This window comes from Ranitomeya imitator, chromosome 4, assembly GCF_032444005.1.
Source record: "Ranitomeya imitator isolate aRanImi1 chromosome 4, aRanImi1.pri, whole genome shotgun sequence".
NCBI classification, from domain to species: Eukaryota; Metazoa; Chordata; class Amphibia; order Anura; family Dendrobatidae; genus Ranitomeya; species Ranitomeya imitator.
In genome coordinates this window covers 54,563,700-54,589,744 of record NC_091285.1, presented here as the reverse complement: position 1 = coordinate 54,589,744, position 26,045 = coordinate 54,563,700, and the positions used below count along the sequence as shown (strand labels likewise).

The following is a 26,045-nucleotide window of genomic DNA, read 5'->3' as shown; positions in this document are numbered from 1 at the left end:
CACAGCCTTACCTCTTCATGAATCAGGAACATCGGAGCCCAGCACATCTGCTCATCAAAGGGAGCAATGCTGGGCTTGATAAGACAAGCCCATTGGTTCCATTCATGATTCTGTTTATTTGCTTAAAATTACTGTTGGATATTTGAACTTTTTATTATGTTGCTACGTACAATCAGTTTTGGAAGTAAAAAATAAAGGAATCTTGTCGGTGAAGCAGAAAAATTTAGTGTTAATCTCTAGGATTATGAGATAGCTGCCCACTCAGTCCCTTTTTTTAACAACACAGTAACAGACGGGGCTTCAGCATTTTGTACCCACGTGTTCTTGGAAAAAGATCAGAGTCTTGGATTCAATTTAGTGTATACAAAACAGGGTAAATACATTCATTTCTGCATTGTCGCATGAAAAGGATTAGTTTTATCATTTATTTAGTTCAGTAAAATGTGCCTTAAGATTTTTTTATTCTGAAAGGAGTAATATCTTTTCTAAGATTTGCATATCTCCATGGTAGAATTAGTAATGTGTAATTACAATATGTCAAGTGCTTGAATTTCTTTTTACGGTACGGACTAACTTGTTAACTGTATCGTGGATCCATCTGCTGCAGGGAAATATACAGTATATAACTCTATGATAGCGACGGGTTTCTACTGCAGATTTTAATTGTTTGGAAATGTATTTGTCGTCAAATGTTGATAAATGAACATTGGAAGATACAAGTTGTTCTGTACTTATTAATGCTACGATATAAGTACGTATTGTAATGCCAGAGCAGTTTTAGTCATTGGAAGAGTGGGAGTAACTCTGAACCAATAATCTAGGGAGCTAACATCTAATATCTGCTTTTGCTGTCTTTCTTTTCTCCACCCCCGTCTGTGAGTCACCCTCCCTCTCCCTCACTTTGATCAGTAATAACAAAGCTATGCAAAGTCGCTTTCATAAAAGGAAGAGTTAGTAAGGACTGAATTTGCTTTGCTGGATTATTCAAGACCATAGGATGATTTGGGAGTTCGTCTAACAACCTGACATCTTGTACCCATCATTCTCAAAGTATTTCATTAAAATGGACTTAAAGAAGAAATGGAATGCTTGGAAATGGCAAGTATTTTATGTTTTTTCACTTGGATATTTGGGAAGGGTTTGTGCTCAGTTACATTATACCATCGTAGAAGAATCTGAGCCTGGAACGATCGTAGGAAATGTAGCTCGTGATTTGGGATTGAATGCTGAACAAATTTTTGATCGGAGACTGAGACTAGGATCTGAAGAAAGCAGGAGATATTTTATCCTTAATTTGGAAACTGGAGATTTGCTTCTGAATGAAAAGATCGACAGGGAAAGCCTGTGTGGTCTAAGTTCAAGCTGCTTGTTGCCTGTAGAATTAATAATAGAGAAACCCTTAGAGTTATTTCGTTTGTTCATTGAGGTTTTGGACATAAATGACAATTCACCTCATTTTATTAATAACGAGAGACTGATAAAAATAGCTGAACTTGCAGCTCCAGGGTTGAGGTTCCCTTTAGAGAATGCCATTGACCTGGATGTAGGCACTAATGCTGTAAGTTCATATGAGATGAGTCCAAGTCAGTACTTTTCACTGAATGTCAAGAAGCTAAAAGACGGCAAGCTTTTTCCCGAATTAGTATTAGAAAATGCTTTAGACAGAGAAGAGATAGCAGAACATCACCTTATATTATCTGCTTTAGATGGTGGTCATCCGGAGAGATCAGGGACAACAAAAATAACTGTGCACGTCTTAGATAACAATGATAACCCTCCAACATTTGATCAGCCTGTGTACAAGATTAGTGTAATAGAAAATATTATGCCTGGGACATTATTAATTAAACTTAATGCTACTGATCTGGATGGGGGTCCTAATGGTGATATTGAGTATTCTCTTGAAGACCACAGCCTGAATTCAGCAGGGAAATTGTTTAAGCTTGACCCACATTCTGGAGAGATTCATGTTCAGGGACATATTGATTTTGAAGAATCTAGTTTCTATGAACTCTATGTAAGGGCAAGAGATAAAGGTGTTCCAGTTATGGAAGGACATTGCGTCATTCAAGTAGAAATTGAAGATTCCAATGATAATCCTCCTGAAGTGTATGTGACTTCACTCGAAAACTCAATTCCAGAAAATACTCCTATTGGCACAGTAGTTGGACTGTTTAATATTATTGATCGTGATTCAGGGAAAAATGGAGAAGTGCAAGTCGAAATATCACCAGGGATTCCTTTTAAATTTAAATCATTTGAAAATCACTATTCTTTGATCACAGATGGTGTTTTAGATAGGGAAATTAAGCCTCAGTATACCATATACTTAGTCGCCACTGATTTAGGCTTGCCACCAATGAATACAAAGAGGACAATTGTGCTCAATATCTCCGATGTCAATGATAATCCTCCCATCTTTTCACATCATTATTTCAATGCCTACATATATGAGAATAATGTTCCTGGAATTTTACTTTGCACTTTGTTTGCTACAGATGCAGATGAAGGAGAAAATTCCCAACTAAGGTTTTCTGTATCAGAAACTTATATTGCAGGTTCTCCAATATCTTCTTACATATATGTAAGTGAAAGCAATGGCAAAGTTTATGCTCAGCGTTCTTTCAATTATGAGCATATACAACTTTTAGAAGTTAAGGTTTTTGTAGAAGATCAAGGGTCTCCAAAATTAAAGTCAAATGCCACCCTTTATATATTTATATTAGATCAAAATGATAATTATCCAAAAATCCTATACCCAGTTTTGACTAGAGAGGCCATTGAGCATCAGAGAATACCTCGTCCTGCATCTGCAGGATACTTGATCACCAAAATAACAGCAGTAGATGCAGATTCAGGTTATAACGCATGGCTTTCATATAGCATTTTAGATTCATCGGATCCTTCCATGTTTAAAATAGCTGCACATACAGGGGAGATAAGAATGATGAGACGTTTGCTTGAGTCTGATGAAAGCTTGTACACCATTCTGGTTTTGGTTAAAGACAATGGAAATCCAGCCTTATCAAGCACAGCTACAATCTATGTTTCCTTCGAAGAGGTGATACATGATGAAACTCCTAAGTCACAAGATTATCAGACAGCTCACAATGAGCCATCAGACATAACATTATATTTAATAATTTCACTTGCTGCTGTCAGTACAGTAGCAATCATCACATTCATTGTTCTGACAATAAGATGCATAAGGACAAATAATGACCAAAGCTCCAGTACATGCTTTGGTGGCTCTGAAGTTAATGACTTGCAATGTCCCCATCAGCCAACGCTTCATCTCAATTCAGATGGTACCTTAAAATACATGGAGGTTAAGACTTTGACTCGTCCTACAAATCAATGTTATAGTACCTGTATTTCACCAGCATTGGAAAGAACTGATTTCACTTTCTTAAGGCCCTTGGATTTCCCTCAGCTGAAGGACATACTGAATGATGAAGAGTCATTCTCAATAAATAGCGACTTCAGCGATGTGATTCAGGTGAGGAGCATTGACCATTGTGTTTAACATGTCCTAATGTAAAATGAAACTATCACATGATATAAAACTATGTAAAGCAGTTAATACAAGAGAAGATAGTATTCTGCTACAGATGGATCTGGATAAGTTGGAAACTTGGGCTGAAAGGTGGCAGATGAGGTTTAACAATGATAAATGTAAGGTTATACACATGGGAAGAAGGAATCAATATCACCATTACACACTGAATGGGAAACCACTGGGTAAATCTGACAGGGAGAAGGACTTGGGGATCCTAGTTAATGATAAACTTACCTGGAGCAGCCAGTGCCAGGCAGCAGCTGCCAAGGCAAACAGGATCATGGAGTGCATTAAAAGAGGTCTGGATACACATGATGAGAGCATTATACTGCCTCTGTACAAATCCCTAGTTAGACCGCACATGGAGTACTGTGTCCAGTTTTGGGCACCGGTGCTCAGGAAGGATATAATGGAACTAGAGAGAGTACAAAGGAGGGCAACAAAATTAATAAAGGGGATGGGAGAACTACAATACCCAGATAGATCAGCGAAATTAGGATTATTTAGTCTAGAAAAAAGACGACTGAGGGGCGATCTAATAACCATGTATAAGTATATAAGGAGACAATACAAATATCTCGCTGAGGATCTGTTTATACCAAGGAAGGTGACGGGCACAAGGGGGCATTCTTTGCGTATGGAGAAGAGAAGGTTTTTCCACCAACATAGAAGAGGATTCTTTACTGTTAGGGCAGTGAGAATCTGGAATTGCTTGCCTGAGGAGGTGGTGATGGCGAACTCAGTCGAGGGGTTCAAGAGAGGCCTGGATGTCTTCCTGGAGCAGAACAATATTGTATCATACAATTAGGTTCTGTAGAAGGACGTAGATCTGGGGATTTATTATGATGGAATATAGGCTGAACTGGATGGACAAATGTCTTTTGTCGGCCTTACTAACTATGTTACTATGTTACTATGTTACTATGTTACATTGGATATAGGCTGTCTGATCGGCCAGCAGGCTGAATACGTAAAAAAAATAGTTTTGTGGTAAAATATTTGGTAGAATTTGCTTTTTTTAATTAATCAAAATCCCTGTTAGTTTTGCTTCAGTTAAATAGGTGGCCCTAAATAGTGATTGACAGCTCTTTTGTACACTTGGTCTGTTAAGGCTGTCAGTCAATGATTAGGACAACCCACTTGACTTCTAACCCAAGAATCATGAAACCTTTGTATCAATCTGTTCAGTTCCTCCTGCTCTACAACAGGCTACCCATAGATTTCTAGCTGACAGTTCCCTGAAATAAATCTTGCATAAAACCTAAACATAAAGTCTCAATCAAATAATTCATATTCATCTGAAATCTGCTCTTTTAATAGTTTTGACTAATATGTATCTCTAGATTCTTTTAGGAGAATTTACTGAATTCAGAAAATAGAACATATGTGTTTGGAAAAGAAGAAGTTTAATTCCAACCATGTTATTTATAGGAATATGTTTGTATCAAGGAAAAATAATTTGCATATTAACATTAATATTAATTTTTACTTCAAAGTCAGCTATTTTTCCCATTGAGAGGCTTGCTGCTAGCAGTGCTATGAATGTCCTAAAGACATGATTCATATTCTATCTGGCTCTATGCCAATGGCTGTTTTAGTGTCTTAAAGTATGAGCTTAAGTTGACATGATATATGACATTTTTGTGCATTCTGTTGTTATTGGGATGGGGCGCTACATAGAGATGACTTTTTCACTCTAACTGTAATTACTTAATGAGCTAAATAACACAGCTTTAGAACGTATTTCCAGTTTATATATCTAGCTTTTCTCTTGACTCAACATATCCAAGATGTGTAATGTGAGTTAAACAGCTTTGAAAACATAATATTGGGGCATTCTGTCATGAGATGTTTATGCTACATGTGTCTGTATGTGGCCATCTATTAGCTGTAATGGAAAATGGTGCCTGTCAAGGGTTATGATGGCATGCAGCAGTATCATAAGCATTTGGAGTACTTAAAAGGGATTTTTCTGAAAAAAGTAAAAAAATAAAAAGCATTAATGTTTTACATTTTTTAAAAAGATTTCATATGCTTTTAATTATATAATATGTGACAATGATTTTAAAAGTTTTTATATTTACAGCTTTTAAACACTGGTGTTTATAACTTTTTGCATTTGTCATGAAAACCATTTGTAATGCTTGCTCGCATTGTGACTGTAGTAATTGTGGGCTGGATCTTGTCATACTTCTCTGACATCACTCACTTTGACCCAGCTTAAAAGACGAACTGCGCATGCCCAAGGAGGAAGTGGTTATGCAGGAATCAACTAAAGGTACCGTTACACTCAGCGACGCTGCAGCGATATAGACAGCAAGCCGATCGCTGCAGCGTCGCTGTTTAGGTCGCTGTAGAGACGTCAAACACAGCAACTCCAGAACGATGCAGGAGCGATCCAGTGACGTAACGGCGACTCACTTATCGTTCTCACTGGTTGTTAGCTCCATGTAAAACGTTGCTAGCGTCATTGCTTTTGATGTCAAACATGATGATACAAGCCGACCTGATGACGAAATAAAGTTCTGGACTTCTAGCTCCGACCAGCGATGGCACAGTGGGATCCAGATCGCTGCTGCGTGTCAAACACAATGAGATCGCTATCCAGGACGCTGCAACGTCACGGATCGTTGTCGTTCTCATTGCAAAGTTGCTTAGTGTGACGTTACCTTAACTGTTAGGCTAGGGTCACATTGCATTATGTGACCCCCGTTTAACGGAATACGTTACACTGCGGCATAACGCGGTGTAACGTAGTCCGTTAACGCCGCCATTGATTGTAATGGCGAACGCATCGCTAGCGATGTGCCGTCATTTGAGTGACGGACCTTGCAGTGTTCGCGGTCCATTCCTCGCTAGCGCAGATTGGGGATCTGCGCTAGCGGGATCGGCTAATGCGATCCCTTTTGGGACATTGCGTTAGCGCAGTCCGTAGCGCTATGCGCTAAACGGACTGCCCTAACGCAATGTGATCCTAGCCTTACCACCAGCGAGGCAAATCTGTCAGCTAGATGTGTCATAAGTTACCGCTGCCTCCCTAGGCATGGGCAGCATACAGATAAGTCTGAGTGTGCACACTCGCTTACTGCACATTGTTAGAGTGGAAGATTTAGAAACTGCCAGCAGTGATGACATTTTTACAAATCATGTTACACTACCGATCAAAAGATTAGGGAAACCCAGACAATTTTGTGGTTTCCATGAAAACTCATACTTTTATTGTTAGGGTTGGTGGAACGCACCGAATATATATTTATTAGAAGTAGTAGGTGCGTTCGCAACCCGAGATCCACCGTGCAGGAAAGAACCTGCTGCTAGATATGGCGGTACAATATAGTAGTATAAGCAAACTCTGTTACTTCACAGAGTCTGTTAGCAAAGGGAACGCTGTGCCCTGTTTAGCTCACAGAGTAACACAGCTCCTTAGTAGAGCAGATAGAGGTTATGCAGGCAACTGCAAACACGCAGCTCCTCTCCGGTGGAGCCGGAATTCTAATGGCTATACGCCAGCCCTGAATCCACTCACATGAAACTCCTCACCGGAGGTGCCAGCATTCTAGTGGCTTATCTCAGCTGGGCCCCTGAATACACACACATGAAACTCCTCGCTGGAGGTGCCAGCATTCTAGGGGCTTATTTCAGTCAGGTCCCTGACTGCATACAAACACAGCCACACTGTCGCTGAGCTCATACATAAATTGACACTAGCGCATGGCCGTGCGGACGTGTGGATGTTTTATAGTTGCAGCCCTACAGGACCTTCCTGGAGGACCAATGGGAGCTGCTACAGGGCCTGAGCATGTGATCCCCGACCTCCAATGAGAGGTCCTCCCGTGGGCATGCTCAGTGTGTGCAAAGCAGGACTTAGTCCCAGAAAAGCCTGCTTGCCGCAAACCAGTAAAGGGTACAATAGCAGACCCTGGAAAGGCAGCAGTAACCCTTTGTACAATATCAAACTGAGCGAGGCGTTGGGACAGACGTCTCCATTGAGCAGACTCCACCGCGGCTGATACAGAATCGGAGACCGCAGCAGACATGGTATGAGATTCCCCCTGTGCAGCGGCGGGAACTCGACTCCTAACATTTATTCATCAAATGAGTCGCCAAATGAATTGAAAATCTAGCCAAGACACTGACAAGGTTGGAAAAAAGATTTTTATTTTAAATAATAATTTTCTCCTTCAAACTTTGCTTTTGTCAAAGAATGCTCCCTTTGCAGCAATTCCAGCATTGCAGACCTTTGGTACTCTAGCAGTTAATATGCTGAGATAAGCTGGAGAAATTTCACCCCATGCTTCCTGAAACCGCTTCCACAAGTTGGTTTGGCTTGATAGGCACTTTTTGCGTACCATACGGTCAAGCTGCTCCCACAACGGCTCAATGGGATTGAGATCTGGTGACTGCGCTGGCCACTCCATTACAGATAGAATACCAGCTGCCTGATTCTTCCCTAAATAGTTCTTGCATAATTCAGAGGTGTGAGTTGGGTCATTGTCCTGTTGTAGGATGAAATTAGCTCCAATCAAGCACTGTCCCCAGGGCATGTCATGGCGTTGCAAAATGGAGTGATAGCCTTCCTTATTCAAAATCCCTTTTACCATGTACAAATCTACCATTTGCCAGCACCAAAGCAACCCCAGATGATCACATTACCTCTACCATGCTTGACAGATGGCGTCAGGCCCTCTTCCAACATCTTTTCAGTTCTGCATCTCACAAATGTTCTTCTGTGTGATCCAAACACCCCAAACTTGGATTTATCTGTCCAGAACACTTTTTCCAATCTTCCTCTGTCCAATGTCTGTGTTCTTTTGCCCATATTAATCTTTTCCTTTTATTATCCAGTCTCAGATATGTCTTTTTTTTGGCACTCTGACCTGAAGGCCAGCATCCCGGAGTCGCCTCTTCACTATAGACGTTGACACTGGCGTTTTGCGTGTACTATTTAATGAAGCTGCCAATTGAGGACCTGTGAAGCGTCGATTTCTCAAACTACAGACTCTAATGTACTTGCCTTGTTGCTCAGTTGTGCAACAGGGCCACACACTTCTCTTTCTACTCTGGTTAGAGCCTGTTTGTGCACTCCTCTGAAGGGAGTAGTACACACCATTGTAGGAAATCTTCAGTTTCTTGGCAATTTCTCGCTTGGAATAGCCATAATTTCTAAGAACAAGAATAGACTGTTGAGTTTCACATGAAAGTTCTTTTTTATGGCCATTTTGAGAGTTTAATGGAACCAGATTCTCAACTAGCTCAAAGGAAGGTCCGGTTAATAGGTTCTCCACTCAGCCAAACTGTTTTCAGCTGTGCTAACATAGTTGCACAAGGGTTTTCAAGGGTATTCTAACCATCCATTAGCCTTCTTACACAGCAAACACAAAGTACCATAAGAACACTGGAGGGATGGTTGTTGGAAATGGGCCTCTATACACCTATGAAGATATTGCATTGCAAACCGGATGTTTGCAGCTAGAATAGTCATTTACCACATTACAAATGTATAGAGTGTATTTCTGAATCAGTTAATTTTAGCTTCATTGGAAAAAACTGTGCTTTTCTTTCAAAAATGAGGACATTTCTAAGTGACACTAAATTTTTGAATGGTAGTGTATGTCCACAGAGGCATGATGACTAGTGATGAGCAAGTGCACTCGTTGCTTGGGTTTTCCTGAGCACGCTCGTGTGGTCTCCAAGTATTTAGGACTGCTCGGAAATTTAGTTTTTGTTGATGCAGCTGCATGATTTACAGCTGCTAGCCAGCCTGAGTACATGTGGGGGTTGATTGGTTGCTAGGAAATCCCCACATGTAATCAAGATGTCTAGTAGCCGCAAATCATGCAGCTGTGGCAAGGAAAACTAAATCTCTGAGCAGTCACAAATGCTAAGAGACCACCCGAGTGCACACAGGGCGACTGGCAATGTAATTAGATATTGATTGGCATAGTATGTCTGTTAATTAGGTCTGTCAGGGGTTGCCTGGCAGATCTAAAAGGGTTACCATGGACAGGCTTTGCGCAAGTCACTCCATTATATAGTTTTGGCCATGGAGTCAACTGCTGGCTGATGGTGCAGAATAGCATCAGAAGTAGGGCAGTCAAAGTACAATAGGGCCATGTCCAGACAATGGGAATATAACAATCAAGAAGGAAATCTAGTTCAAGACTGAACCAGAGTAAAACTAAATCTTGCAGTTCTCAGCAGTAAACTGGGAGTTTTTGCAGGGTGTAGTGCTTTCCAGTTAGCAATGGAAGGGGAATGATTACTCCAGCTGAACACAACTATAGATCCCAGCCACCCCAATCTCAGTGGAGCAATCTGCTTAAAATGAAAAGGACACAAACCAAAAAAATCAAAGGTTGATTTACTCTGATTATTGCCACATCTTGTGGTCCAGGCCACATTATAGTTTGAAAAAAACTGTTTATGCCCCTCTCTTCTTATTTCTTCTTTTGTTGTAAAGTCTCCATGACCCCAAATTTCAACAGCAGTGCACATAGCCTTGTATACTAAAAGGAGTATTACACAGATGATGCTTTAATGTCAATGGACTTCAAGTAATGCTTTATTTTTCCTATGGTGAAGATGAAGAATGATTGAACACTTCCTGATGAGTTCCTCTTTTGATTATAGAAAATAGTTTGAGATCTGTGCTATTGGATAATTAGCCAATTTTTATGCACTATAGCAATTTGTTGATGAACAGAGATAAGCAGATCAATTTATGAAAGTTGAATTTCATGAAATACGCAGATTCAAGCAAGTTTGAAAAAAAAATGATCGATTTGTGGTTTGAAAACAAAAATGCTTGCCACTATTTCCCACAATACTGAAACATCAGAGCGCAGGCAAACATCATTTTACATTGTCATATGGGTTGCCAACCTTCTAGAAATTCCAGAACAGTCCATGAAAATATGGCACTTTTTTGCCCTGTCCTTAAAAAAAGTAAGCTGTCCATAATATTTTTAAGATGAACAAAGTTATACAGATTATAAATATGTAAGTATCATCACTTTACAATTTATAGTGAATGCAACTGATGTCTTCATATCGAAATTATTGGCTGTAGACATGTATTATTTATCCACATAGGATCCACATAGGTGGCGACTTCAAAGGAAAAATAAACTCCAAGCAAATGTGGCGCTAAGCACCTATGGATTTTTCTAATGCATCAACTTCTAATATTACAGTGCAGCCTTCATCAGGCCTTGAAAGGAGAACCTGATCCCCTAATCCCTTCTAGGAACCCTCATAAATAAGAAAACTTGGAGGTTGTATCATCACTTTATAGTGCTTATTGTACGTCTGATTTTTTTTTTGTTTGTTTTTTGCTACCTGATGAAGGCTGCACTGTAATATTAGCAGCCGAAACGCGTTGTACTGTATTTTAAAAATATTTTACAAATATATTTTATTTTTTTATTTTGAGAAAATAAATTAATTTTTATTAACATTTTTTCACTGGAAGTGGATGCATTAGAAAAATCCGTAGGTGCTTAGCGCCACATTTGCTTGGAGTTTATTTTTCCTTTGAAGTCGCCACCTATGTGGATCTGAAGCAGGATCAACACATAGTTCCCCAAAGTGAGCTGCACACCTTATTGGATTATACAACATACAGAGAAGAGTTGTCTAAAGAATTGATTCCTTGAGAATCTCAACGTGCATTTCTTACCGATAAAAGGTGAGCATAACTGTTGGTAAAAACGTATTAGGCTCAGAGGAAGCGCCGCACTTGTTTCTTTTTCCTCTTTCCCTAAACCAGGGTATTTCTAAAGTGAAAACATGTGTTATGTTAATGTAAACTCTTAGGCTATGTGCACACGTTGCAGATTTGCCTCTGGAATTTTTTGTGCAGATTCTGCATCTCTTGGCAACAAATGCACGTGCGGATTTGATGCAATTTTTATGTGGATTTTATGTGGATTTACTGCGAATTTACTGCGGATTTCATGCGCTTTTACCCCTGCGGATTTCTATAATGGAATGGGTACAAAAATGCTGCAGATCCGCTCCATTTTTTAATCCGCAGCGTTTTCCGTGTGGAATTTTCCGCACCATTAGCACAGCATTTTTTTTTTTGGTCCATTGATTTACATTGTACTGTACATCACTTGCGGATCTGCAGTGTTTATTAGCGGAAAAAAATGCTGCGTACCGCAGTAAATCTGCAACGTGTGCACATAGCCTTAAGGTCAGGTGGGTCCTCCATCTCTCTCTCCTGTAGAGTGTAAGCTCTTATGGTTAGTGCCGTCTTCCCTCTCTCTCTCCTGTAGAGAGTAAGATCTTATGGTCAAGGGGGTCTTCTCTCTCTCACCTTGTTAGTGTAAGCTATTTTGGTCAGGGAGGTCCACTCTCTCACCTGTAAAGTGTAAGCTTTTATATTCAGTTGGGTCCTCTCTTCTTTCCTGTAGGGTGTAAGTTCTTATGATCAGTGGGGTCCTCTCTCTTGCTTGTATAATGTAAACTCTTTTGGTCAGCCATTTTCTGTTGTAATGTAATATATATATATATATATATATATATATATATATATATATATATATATATATATAACCTTATTGTTTATTGGCAAAAGGAGGATTTTTACAGACTGGCAAAAAATGGAAACATTTTACATTGTTCACTAGCTATTGGCAAGCGATATATTTTTCAATGGAAAATAAAAACTTGTAAACTTAATAATGACAATAATATATACTTAAACAATTTTTTTTTTTCAAAACTAATATACATATCTACTATATAATTGTCTAAGGGTCACTTCCGTCTGTCTGTCTGTCCTTCTGTCACGGATAGAGTTGAGCGACCTTGACCTTTTTAGAGTCGAGCCGGGTTTTGCGAAACCCGACTATGTCCAAAGTCGGGTCGAGTGAAATCGGCCGATTATGACGTAAAGTCGGGATCGACCGAAACACGAAACCCAATGCAAGTCAATGGGGCAGCATAGTCGGCAGTGAGTGGGGGCCAGGAAAACACCTAGAGTGGCCATTTTAATGTCAAAACCATCCATTCTTCTTAATGAAGCTTGTCAAGCGTAATTTACCTTATAATAATTGGAAGGCATTTGAAATTGGGGGTCATTTGGCTAAAGTTGTGGGGGGTAGGGCTGGTTCAAGTAATTAGTGGGCCCAGGAAATCTGGACCACGTCACGGCAGTGGAGCAGGGAGAGGTAAGTATTTCAACTTTGCAAGTGCTGTGAACCTGAGCAAGCAGGGGGGGCCCACTCGTTGGCATTGGCACTGGCACAGGGCCCCTCAAAGTACAGCGGTGTGTTTGCACGGCGGGGGCGCCTCCCACCGGCAGCAACACTTTTGCATACTATGAGAGGCCCTGTGCCAGTGACGTCGCCAACTAGTATTCCTCCCCCCACCTGATGAAGGAACCTGCACTTTCATCTGCACCTTCCTCTTTGTCCCCGTGTAAGGTGGTATGGTATGCGGGAAGAGCAACCTGACTTTCAGCAGGGTCACAATGTTGTTGTGTAGCGTGCACGGGGAATGTTGCGTTATGGGTCAATGTACCAGCAGACTCATCTATCACTGGCTGGGCAATGGGCACGATGAAGTGGAAACACAGATATAGGCCCAAAGAAGAAAGTGGGCTAAATGCAGTTCAAAATTGGTAACACAGGAATAACCAGGGGGCATTGCAGTGGAGGACAACTGGAATGAGAGGCTGACACAGAGAGTAGGGCCAAATCAGTAAGTAGTCGAAATGCAGTTCAAAATTGGCAACCGTAGTAAACAGGCGGCACAGCTTTGTTCAGTGGAGGAGAACAGCAAGGAGTGGCAGACACCGATAGTAGGCCCCAAACCAACTAGTACGCCAAATGCAGTTGTTCCATTTAACCACAATTTAATGAGAGCCTGAAGATAGAAGCTCAGGAAAGGCAACCTGGGGAACACCTTGGAGTGTAACACACCATCTCTCTCCACCCCATACCCATTTTGTATGGCCTAATGCAGTGTACTTTTCTACAACTACTAAACGAGAGTCGGAAGACCGAAGCAATGGCAAGGAAACCTGGGGAACACCTTAGAGTGTAACACACCCTCTCTCTACACCCCATACCCAATTTGAAGGTCTAATGCAGTGTAGTTTCCAAGAACTACTAAACGAGAGCCGGAAGATCGAAGCTCAGGAAAGGCAACCTGGGGAACACCTTGGAGTGTAACACACCCTCTCGCTACACCCCATACCCAATTTGAAGGCCTAATGCAGCGTAGTTTCCAACAACTACTAAACGAGAGCCGGAAGATCGAAGCTCAGGAAAGGCAACCTGGGGAACACCTTGGAGTGTAACAAACCCTCTCTCTACACCCCATACCCAATTTGTAGGCCTAATGCAGCGTAGTTTCCGACAACTACTAAACGAGAGCATGAAGATCGAAGCTCAGGAAAGGCAACCTGGGGAACACCTTGGAGTGTAACACACCCTCTCTCTACACCCCATACCCAATTTGTAGGCCTAATGCAGCGTAGTTTCCGACAACTACTAAACGAGAGCCGGAATATCGAAGCTCAGGAAAGGCAACCTGGGGAACACCTTGGAGTGTAACACACCCTCTCTCTACACCCCATACCCAATTTGTAGGCCTAATGCAGCGTAGTTTCCGACAACTACTAAACGAGAGCCGGAATATCGAAGCTCAGGAAAGGCAACCTGGGGAACACCTTGGAGTGTAACACACCCTCTCTCTACACCCCATACCCAATTTGAAGGCCTAATGCAGTGTAGTTTCCAAGAACTACTAAACGAGAGCCGGAAGATCGAAGCTCAGGAAAGGCAACCTGGGGAACACCTTGGAGTGTAACAAACCCTCTCTCTACACCCCATACCCAATTTGTAGGCCTAATGCAGCGTAGTTTCCGACAACTACTAAACGAGAGCATGAAAATCGAAGCTCAGGAAAGGCAACCTGGGGAACACCTTGGAGTGTAACACACCCTCTCTCTACACCCCATACCCAATTTGTAGGCCTAATGCAGCGTAGTTTCCGACAACTACTAAACGAGAGCCGGAATATCGAAGCTCAGGAAAGGCAACCTGGGGAACACCTTGGAGTGTAACACACCCTCTCTCTACGCCCCATACCCAATTTGTAGGCCTAATGCAGCGTAGTTTCCGACAACTACTAAACGAGAGCCGGAATATCGAAGCTCAGGAAAGGCAACCTGGGGAACACCTTGGAGTGTAACACACCCTCTCTCTACACCCCATACCCAATTTGAAGGCCTAATGCAGTGTAGTTTCCAAGAACTACTAAACGAGAGCCGGAAGATCGAAGCTCAGGAAAGGCAACCTGGGGAACACCTTGGAGTGTAACAAACCCTCTCTCTACACCCCATACCCAATTTGTAGGCCTAATGCAGCGTAGTTTCCGACAACTACTAAACGAGAGCATGAAGATCGAAGCTCAGGAAAGGCAACCTGGGGAACACCTTGGAGTGTAACACACCCTCTCTCTACACCCCATACCCAATTTGTAGGCCTAATGCAGCGTAGTTTCCGACAACTACTAAACGAGAGCCGGAATATCGAAGCTCAGGAAAGGCAACCTGGGGAACACCTTGGAGTGTAACACACCCTCTCTCTACGCCCCATACCCAATTTGTAGGCCTAATGCAGCGTAGTTTCCGACAACTACTAAACGAGAGCCGGAATATCGAAGCTCAGGAAAGGCAACCTGGGGAACACCTTGGAGTGTAACACACCCTCTCTCTACACCCCATACCCAATTTGAAGGCCTAATGCAGTGTAGTTTCCAAGAACTACTAAACGAGAGCCGGAAGATCGAAGCTCAGGAAAGGCAACCTGGGGAACACCTTGGAGTGTAACACACCCTCTCTCTACACCCCATACCCAATTTGAAGGCCTAATGCAGTGTAGTTTCCAAGAACTACTAAACGAGAGCCGGAAGATCGAAGCTCAGGAAAGGCAACCTGGGGAACACCTTGGAGTGTAACACACCCTCTCGCTACACCCCATACCCAATTTGAAGGCCTAATGCAGCGTAGTTTCCAACAACTACTAAACGAGAGCCGGAAGATCGAAGCTCAGGAAAGGCAACCTGGGGAACACCTTGGAGTGGAACACACCATCTCTCTACACCCCATACCCAATTTGAAGGCCTAATGCAGAGTAGTTTCCAAGAACTACTAAACGAGAGCCGGAAGATCGAAGCTCAGGAAAGGCAACCTGGGGAACACCTTGGAGTGTAACACAACGTCTCTCTACACGACGGAAGGGCTGATTCTTAGGAAGGAAGGCTGTTGGAAATAAGCATTGCGCGTCCGAGGGTGATTATATTCTTATTAGGTATATACTCACCCTCGGACGCGCCCTGCTTCTTTATTTGGAATGAATGTTTATTTGCAATGTGGTGTTGACTTTCTCTATTATTTTGGTAATTAATGATTTTATTATTTTCATTATTTTGCATCTTCTCGGCAATAATATAAAGAAGACGCGACAGGACAACACTCGGTGGATGCCATATGTGTGTTTTCAATTTAAAAAAACTTTCAGTTAACTACTTGCAGGAGAAAGTAATTGTAGCTGGTGGCCATTTTTAGTACTGTACCAGATTTTAGTTGTGTGTTTGTTTTTAATGTTAAAATGTCTGCATTTGATATCTCACCAGTATTTTCTTTTTTATAAGCAAAATACTTATTTTTATATTTTCTGATGTTGGTTCCAGGGGTACACGGCCAGCAGTGCCCTGGTCAGTGTAGTAGTAGTTGAAAGAATGGACCGCAGACAGGCATCGAAGGCCTAAAATAATAACACATGGCTGTAGGCAATTTTAAATTGGTTCCAGGGGCACACGGACAGCAGTGGTGTGGTCAGTGGAGGCCTAGTGGAAGGAGTGACCGCAGACAGGCATCGAAGGCCTAAAATAATAACACATGGCTGTAGGCAATTTTAAATTGGTTCCAGGGGTACACGGACAGCAGTGGTGTGGTCAGTGGAGGCCTAGTGGAAGGAGTGACCGCAGACAGGCATCGAAGGCCTAAAATAATAACACATGGCTGTAGGCAATTTTAAATTGGTTCCAGGGGTACACGGACAGCAGTGGTGTGGTCAGTGGAGGCCTAGTGGAAGGAGTGACCGCAGACAGGCATCGAAGGCCTAAAATAATAACACATGGCTGTAGGCAATTTTAAATTGGTTCCAGGGGTACACGGGCAGCAGTGACCTGGTCAGTGTAGTAGTAGTTGAAAGAATGGACCGCAGACAGGCATCGAAGGCCTAAAATAAAAAAATTGGGCTGGCTGTAGGCAATTTTAAATTGGTTCCAGGGGTACACGGACAGCAGTGGTGTGGTCAGTGGAGGCCTAGTGGAAGGAGTGACCGCAGACAGGCATCGAAGGCCTAAAATAATAACACATGGCTGTAGGCAATTTTAAATTGGTTCCAGGGGTACACGGGCAGCAGTGACCTGGTCAGTGTAGTAGTAGTTGAAAAAATGGACCGCAGACAGGCATCGAATGCCTAAAATAATAACACATGGCTGTAGGCAATTTTAAATTGGTTCCAGGGGTACACGGACAGCAGTGGTGTGGTCAGTGGAGGCCTAGTGGAAGGAGTGACCGCAGACAGGCATCGAAGGCCTAAAATAATAACACATGGCTGTAGGCAATTTTAAATTGGTTCCAGGGGTACACGGGCAGCAGTGACCTGGTCAGTGTAGTAGTAGTTGAAAAAATGGACCGCAGACAGGCATCGAATGCCTAAAATAATAACACATGGCTGTAGGCAATTTTAAATTGGTTCCAGGGGTACACGGACAGCAGTGGTGTGGTCAGTGGAGGCCTAGTGGAAGGAGTGACCGCAGACAGGCATCGAAGGCCTAAAATAATAACACATGGCTGTAGGCAATTTTAAATTGGTTCCAGGGGTACACGGGCAGCAGTGACCTGGTCAGTGTAGTAGTAGTTGAAAGAATGGACCGCAGACAGGCATCGAAGGCCTAAAATAAAAAAATTGGGCTGGCTGTAGGCAATTTTAAATTGGTTCCAGGGGTACACGGACAGCAGTGGTGTGGTCAGTGGAGGCCTAGTGGAAGGAGTGACCGCAGACAGGCATCGAAGGCCTAAAATAATAACACATGGCTGTAGGCAATTTTAAATTGGTTCCAGGGGTACACGGGCAGCAGTGACCTGGTCAGTGTAGTAGTAGTTGAAAAAATGGACCGCAGACAGGCATCGAATGCCTAAAATAATAACACATGGCTGTAGGCAATTTTAAATTGGTTCCAGGGGTACACGGACAGCAGTGGTGTGGTCAGTGGAGGCCTAGTGGAAGGAGTGACCGCAGACAGGCATCGAAGGCCTAAAATAATAACACATGGCTGTAGGCAATTTTAAATTGGTTCCAGGGGTACACGGGCAGCAGTGACCTGGTCAGTGTAGTAGTAGTTGAAAAAATGGACCGCAGACAGGCATCGAATGCCTAAAATAATAACACATGGCTGTAGGCAATTTTAAATTGGTTCCCGGGGTACACGGGCAGCAGTGACCTGGTCAGTGTAGTAGTAGTTGAAAAAATGGACCGCAGACAGGCATCGAATGCCTAAAATAATAACACATGGCTGTAGGCAATTTTAAATTGGTTCCCGGGGTACACGGGCAGCAGTGACCTGGTCAGTGTAGTAGTAGTTGAAAGAATGGACCGCAGACAGGCATCGAAGGCCTAAAATAAAAAAATTGGGCTGGCTGTAGGCAATTTTAAATTGGTTCCAGGGGTACACGGACAGCAGTGGTGTGGTCAGTGGAGGCCTAGTGGAAGGAGTGACCGCAGACAGGCATCGAAGGCCTAAAATAATAACACATGGCTGTAGGCAATTTTAAATTGGTTCCAGGGGTACACGGACAGCAGTGACCTGGTCAGTGTAGTAGTAGTTGAAAGAATGGACTGCAGACAGGCATCGAAGGCCTAAAATAAAAAAATTGGGCTGGCTGTAGGCAATTTTAAATTGGTTCCAGGGGTACACGGGCAGCAGTGACCTGGTCAGTGTAGTAGTAGTTGAAAGAATGGACCGCAGACAGGCTTAGAAGGCCTAACATAACAAACTTGGGCTGGCTGTAGGCACTTTTAAATTGGTTCCAGGGGTACACGGGCAGCAGTGGTCTGGTCAGTGGAAGTCTAGTGGAAGGAGTGACCGCAGACAGGCTTCCAAGGCCTAACATAACAAACTTGGGCTGGCTGTAGGCACTTTTAAATTGGTTCCAGGGGTACACGGGCAGCAGTGGTCTGGTCAGTGGAAGTCTAGTGGAAGGAGTGACCGCAGACAGGCTTCCAAGGCCTAACATAACAAACTTGGGCTGGCTGTAGGCACTTTTAAATTGGTTCCAGGGGTACACGGGCAGCAGTGGTCTGGTCAGTGGAAGTCTAGTGGAAGGAGTGACCGCAGACAGGCTTCGAAGGCCTAACATAACAAAATTGGGCTGGCTGTAGGCACTTTAAATTGGTTCCAGGGGTACATGGGCAGCAGTGTATGGTCAGTGGAAGTCTAGTGGAAGGAGTGACGGCAGACAGTCTTCGAAGGCCTAACATAACAAAATTGGGCTGACTGTAGGCACTTTTAAATTGGTTCCAGGGTAACACGGCCAGCAGTGGCCTGGTCAGTGTAGTAGTTGTAGAAAGAAGGGACCGCAGACAGGCTTCGAAGGCCTAACATAACAAAAATGTCAAAACAATGGTATTGTCAGTGCCAGGCATTGAAGGATGTCAGCGGCTAGACTACACAAGCTGTGAGAGATAATTTTGCTAGTGGTAGAGCACTGTTTGAGCTGGGGGGGGGAACTGTCTTGTGGCCGGCGGTACAGGCACAGGGCCCCTCATATTACAACGGTGTGTCTGACGTTGGGTGCGCACCACCACCGCCAGAGACACTTTATTGTACTATGAGGGACCCAGTGGCAGTGCCGTCGACCAAAAGCGGCCACACCCACCTCTTCAGACAAACAGCACTCTCAAGGGTCCAAGCGCAAAGTGGCGATAGCACGGCCCCGTGTGGGGAGTTTGGCCATTTCGTGAGGTGGAAACATGTCGTATGCTGGACAATCAGGTGAAGAAAATTACGAGATTGGAAAAGTCATTCAGAATAGTCCACAAGCAAGACCTTTTCATAGGAAAGCTAGGTGTCAGCCGGGCAGGGTGGGGCAAAAGATTTTGAAATCCAGTTGTGGTTCATTTTAATGAAGGTTAGATCATCTACATTTTGGGTAGCCAGACGAGTCCTTTTTTCTGTTAGTATTGAACCTGCAGCACTGAATACTCTTTCTGATAGGACACTAGCTGCCGGGCAAGCAAGCTCCTGCAATGCATATTCTGCCAATTCTGGCCAGGTGTCTAATTTGGATGCCCAGTAATCAAATGGGAATGACGGTTGAGGGAGAACGTCGATAAGGGATGAAAAATAGTTTGTAACCATACTGGACAAATGTTGTCTCCTGTCACTTTGAATTGATGCTGCAGTACCTGTCCTGTCTGCGGTCATAGAAAAATCACTCCACAACCTGGTCAGAAAACCCCTCTGTCCAACGCCACTTCTGATTTCTGCCCCTCTAACACCTCTGGTCTGCTGGCCCCTGGAGCTCGTGTGAGAACGATCACGGGCGCTGTGTGCAGGGAATGCCAGAAGCAAACGGTCAACAAGAGTTGATTGTTTTGTTGCTAATATTAGTTCCAAGTTCTCATGTGGCATAATATTTTGCAATTTGCCTTTATAGCGAGGATCAAGGAGGCAGGCCAACCAGTAATCGTCATCGTTCATCATTTTTGTAATGCGTGTGTCCCTTTTGAGGATACGCAAGGCATAATCCGCCATGTGGGCCAAAGTTCCCGTTGTCAAATCTGCGGTTGTGCTTGGTTGAGGGGCAGTTGCAGGCAAATCTACGTCACTTGTGTCCCTCAAAAAACCAGAACCCGGCCTTGCCACGCCACCAATTTCCCGTGCCCCCGGGAAAGCTTCCTCATTAAAAATATACTCATCCCCATCATCCTCCTCATCCTCCACCTCCTCTTCGCCCGGTACCTCGTCATGTACACTGCCCTGACCAGACAATCGCTGACTGTCATCAAGGCTTTCCTCTTCCTCTGGTGCAGACGCCTGATCCTTTATGTGCGTCAAACTTTGCATCAGCAGACGCATTAGGGGGATGCTCATGCTTATTATGGCGTTGTCTGCACTAACCAGCCGTGTGCATTCCTCAAAACACTGAAGGACTTGACACATGTCTTGAATCTTCGACCACTGCACACCTGACAACTCCATGTCTGCCATCCTACTGCCTGCCCGTGTATGTGTATCCTCCCACAAAAACATAACAGCCCGCCTCTGTTCGCACAGTCTCTGAAGCATGTGCAGTGTTGAGTTCCACCTTGTTGCAACGTCTATGATTAGGCGATGCTGGGGAAGGTTCAAAGAACGCTGATAGGTCTGCATACGGCTGGAGTGTACAGGCGAACGGCGGATATGTGCGCAAAGTCCACGCACTTTGAGGAGCAGGTCGGATAACCCCGGATAACTTTTCAGGAAGCACTGCACCACCAGGTTTAAGGTGTGAGCCAGGCAAGGAATGTGTTTCAGTTGGGAAAGGGAGATGGCAGCCATGAAATTCCTTCCGTTATCACTCACTACCTTGCCTGCCTCAAGATCTACAGTGCCCAGCCACGACTGCGTTTCTTGCTGCAAGAACTCGGACAGAACTTCCGCGGTGTGTCTATTGTCGCCCAAACACTTCATAGCCAATACAGCCTGCTGACGTATGCCAGTAGCTGCCCCATAATGGGAGACCTGGTGTGCAACAGTGGCAGGTGCGGATGGAGTGTTTGTGCGACTGCGGTCTGTGGACGAGCTCTTGCTTCTGCAGGAGGACGAGGAGGAGGAGGAGGAGGGGGTGCGAACGGCTACAGACAACTGTTTACTAGACCGTGGGCTAGGCAGAACTGTCCCAAACTTGCTGTCCCCTGTGGACCCTGAATCCACCACATTTACCCAGTGTGCCGTGATGGACACGTAACGTCCCTGGCCATGCCTACTGGTCCATGCATCTGTTGTCAGGTGCACCTTTGTGCTCACAGATTGCCTGAGTGCATGGACGATGCGCTCTTTAACATGCTGGTGGAGGGCTGGGATGGCTTTTCTGGAAAAAAAGTGTCGACTGGGTAGCTCGTAGCGTGGTACAGCGTAGTCCATCAGGTCTTTGAAAGCTTCGCTTTCAACTAACCGGTAGGGCATCATCTCTAACGAGATTAGTCTAGCTATGTGGGCGTTCAAACCCTGTGTACGCGGATGCGAGGCTAAGTATTTCCTTTTTCTAACCATAGTCTCATGTAGGGTGAGCTGGACTGGAGAGCTGGAGATCGTGGAACTAGCGGGGGTGCCGGTGGACATGGCAGACTGAGAGACGGTGGGAGATGGTATTGTTGCCGCCGGTGCCCTAGATGCAGTGTTTCCTACTACGAAACTGGTGATTCCCTGACCCTGACTGCTTTGGCCTGGCAAAGATACCTGCACAGATACAGCAGGTGGTGCGCTAAATGGTGGTCCTACACTGCCGGAAGGGATGTTGCGTTGATGACTAGCTTCATTGGCCGAGGGTGCAACAACCTTAAGGGACGTTTGGTAGTTAGTCCAAGCTTTCAAATGCATGGTGGTTAAATGTCTATGCATGCAACTAGTATTGAGACTTTTCAGATTCTGACCTCTGCTTAAGGAAGTAGAACATTTTTGACAGATGACTTTGCGCTGATCAATTGGATGTTGTTTAAAAAAATGCCAGACTGCACTCTTTCTAGCATCGGATACCTTTTCAGGCATTGCAGACTGAGCTTTAACCGGATGGCCACGCTGTCCTCCACCAGGTTTTGGCTTTGCCACGCGTTTTGGGCAAGATACGGGCCCGGCAGATGGAACCTGTGGCGATGTTGATGCCTGCTGCGGCCCCTCCTCCTCCTCTGCTTCAGAACTGCTGCCGCCTGCACCCTGTTCCCCCAATGGCTGCCAATCGGGGTCAAGAACTGGGTCATCTAATAACTCTTCTTGTACCTCCTGCGCAACTTCGTCTGTGTCACCGTGTCGTTCGGTGGTATAGCGTTCGTGATGGGGCAACATAGTCTCATCAGGGTCTGATTCTTGATCAGCACCCTGCGAGGGCAATGTTGTGGTCTGAGTCAAAGGACCAGCATAGTAGTCTGGCTGTGGCTGTGCGTCAGTGCACTCCATGTCAGATTCAATTTGTAATGGGCATGGACTGTTAACTGCTTCACTTTCTAAGCCAGGGACGGTATGTGTAAAGAGCTCCATGGAGTAACCCGTTGTGTCGCCTGCTGCATTCTTCTCTGTTGTTGTTTTTGCTGAAGAGGACAAGGAAGTGACTTGTCCCTGACCGTGAACATCCACTAACGACGCGCTGCTTTTACTTTTACCAGTTTCACGAGATGAGGCAAAAGAGCTAGAGGCTGAGTCAGCAAGATAAGCCAAAACTTGCTCTTGCTGCTCCGGCTTTAAAAGCGGTTTTCCTAATCCCAGAAAAGGGAGCGTTCGAGGCCTTGTGTAGCCGGACGACGAACCTGGCTCCACAGCTCCAGACTTAGGTGCAATATTTTTTCCCCCACGACCACCTGATGCTCCACCACTACCACTACCCTCATTACCAGCTGACAATGAACGCCCCCGGCCACGACCTCTTCCACTAGACTTCCTCATTGTTTTAAAAACGTAACCAAACTAACGTTATTTGTTGCAGTCACACAACTTACACGGTGAGCTATAACTTCAGTATGATTTAGCTACCCCTTTACAGGTTGGTGAGACCACAGCGAAAATCAGGCCCAATGTTACACACTCTTTTTTTGGTGGCTGCAAATTAGAGAGATGCCCCACACGCAGGACTGTCACTGAAGCACAAATGTTAATATTAATGTCACACTATTATTTTTTTTTTATTTTTATTTTTTTCAGGAACACTTTAGAAACCCCCCAAAAAAAAAAAAATAGATTTTTGCAGGGAGAATTTAGAAAACAAATGTAACAAACTATATGCTTTCTATGGGCCACTGAGTGAGAGATGACGCACACAGGAATCAGGAGTGGCACACAAGCCCAGAGGCCAATATTTTTCTACCAATGATTGATGGAGTTATTTTCTCTGGTAGATTTTGGAACCCAAATCAAGGAAAAAAAATGTAGGCTTTCTATGGACCACAATTGGAGAGAGAGAGAGAGAGAGATGGCACACCCAGGAGTCAAGACTGGCACACAAGCAGAAAGGCCAATATTAATCTCCCACTGTTTTTTTTTTTTTTTTTTTTTCAGGGAGACTTTAGAAAAAAAAATAATAAAAAAAATATGATTTTATCAGGAAGAATTTAGAAACCAAATAAAATAAAATGATTTTTTCAGGGAGAATTTATAAAACAAATAAAAACAAAAATAGGCGTTCTATGGCCCACTGACTGAGAGATGACGCACACAGGAGTCAGGAGTGGCACACAAACCCAGAGGCCAATATTTTTCTACCAATGATTGATGGAGTTATTTTCTCTGGTAGATTTTGGAACCCAAATCAAGGAAAAAAAATGTAGGCTTTCTATGGACCACAATTGGAGAGAGAGAGAGAGAGAGATGGCACACCCAGGAGTCAAGACTGGCACACAAGCAGAAAGGCCAATATTAATCTCCCACTGTTTTTTTTTTTTTTTTTTTTTTTTTTTTTTTTTCAGGGAGACTTTAGAAAAAAAAATAATAAAAAAAATATGATTTTATCAGGAAGAATTTAGAAACCAAATAAAATAAAATGATTTTTTCAGGGAGAATTTATAAAACAAATAAAAACAAAAATAGGCGTTCTATGGCCCACTGACTGAGAGATGACGCACACAGGAGTCAGGAGTGGCACACAAACCCAGAGGCCAATATTTTTCTACCAATGATTGATGTAGTTATTTTCTCTGGTAGATTTTAGAACCCAAATCAAGGAAAAAAAATATAGGCTTTCTATGGACCACAATTGGAGAGAGAGAGAGAGAGAGAGAGAGAGAGAGAGAGAGAGAGAGAGATGGCACACCCAGGAGTCAAGACTGGCACACAAGCAGAAAGGCCAATATTAATCTCCCACTGTTTTTTTGGTTGTTTTTTTTTTTTTTTTTTCAGGGAGACTTTAGAAATAAAAATAATAAAAAAAATATGATTTTATCAGGAAGAATTTAGAAACCAAATAAAATAAAATGATTTTTTCAGGGAGAATTTAGAAAACAAATAAAACCAAAAATAGGCGTTCTATGGCCCACTGACTGAGAGAGAGAGAGAGAGATGGAACGCTTAGTACTGGCACACAAGCTCAAAGGGCAATATTAATCTCCCTTTTTTTTTCCAGGGAGAATTTCTAAAACCCAAAAAAAAAATAAAATAGGCTTTCTATGGCCCACTATTTGTGAGAGAGATGGGACGCTCAGGACTGGCACAGATGGCACGCTCAGGACTGGCACACAAGCCCAGAGGCCAATATTAATCTCCCTTTTTTTCTGGGAGAATTTATAAAACCAAAAAAATATTTAAATAGGCTTTCTATGGCCCACTATTTGTGAGAGAGATGGCACGCTCAGGACTGGCACAGATGGCACGCTCACAACTGGCACACAAGCCCAGAGGCCAATATTAATCTCCCTTTTTTCAGGGAAAATTTATAAAACAAAAAAAAAAATTAAATAGGCTTTCTATGGCCCACTATTTGTGAGAGAGATGGCACGCTCAGGGCTGGCACAGATGGCACGCTCAGGACTGGCACACAAGCCCAGAGGCCAATATTAATCTCCCTTTTTTTCAGGGAGAATTTATAAAACCCCCAAAAAAAATAAAATAGGCTTTCTATGGCCCACTATTTGTGAGAGAGATGGGACGCTCAGGACTGGCACAGATGGCACGCTCAGGACTGGCACAGAAGCCCAGAGGCCAATATTAATCTCCCTTTTTTTCTGGGAGAATTTATAAAACCAAAAAAATATTTAAATAGGCTTTCTATGGCCCACTATTTGTGAGAGAGATGGCACGCTCAGGACTGGCACAGATGGCACGCTCACAACTGGCACACAAGCCCAGAGGCCAATATTAATCTCCCTTTTTTCAGGGAGAATTTCTAAAACCCAAAAAAAAAATAAAATAGGCTTTCTATGGCCCACTATTTGTGAGAGAGATGGGACGCTCAGGACTGGCACAGATGGCACGCTCAGGACTGGCACAGAAGCCCAGAGGCCAATATTAATCTCCCTTTTTTTCTGGGAGAATTTATAAAACCAAAAAAATATTTAAATAGGCTTTCTATGGCCCACTATTTGTGAGAGAGATGGCACGCTCAGGACTGGCACAGATGGCACGCTCACAACTGGCACACAAGCCCAGAGGCCAATATTAATCTCCCTTTTTTCAGGGAAAATTTATAAAACAAAAAAAAAAATTAAATAGGCTTTCT

The 26,045-nt window shown here is 43.5% G+C and overlaps 1 protein-coding gene across 11 annotated transcripts in view; it reads left to right on the top strand.

Annotated features, from left to right (window-relative positions):
* The window catches only part of LOC138675454 (protocadherin gamma-A4-like), a 732,953-nt gene that overhangs the window by 374,806 nt on the left and 332,102 nt on the right, over positions 1 to 26,045 (top strand). The window contains exon 1 of one of the 11 annotated variants that reach the window (XM_069763673.1): positions 796 to 3,499. The exons of 9 other annotated variants lie outside the window; for them this stretch is intronic. In XM_069763673.1, the coding sequence (XP_069619774.1) occupies positions 1,064 to 3,499 (2,436 nt within the window). In that variant the 5' untranslated portion in view covers positions 796 to 1,063. Of the gene's footprint in view, positions 1 to 795; positions 3,500 to 26,045 lie in introns of those variants that run through there. One more of the 11 variants, XM_069763678.1, reaches the window with a different exon arrangement.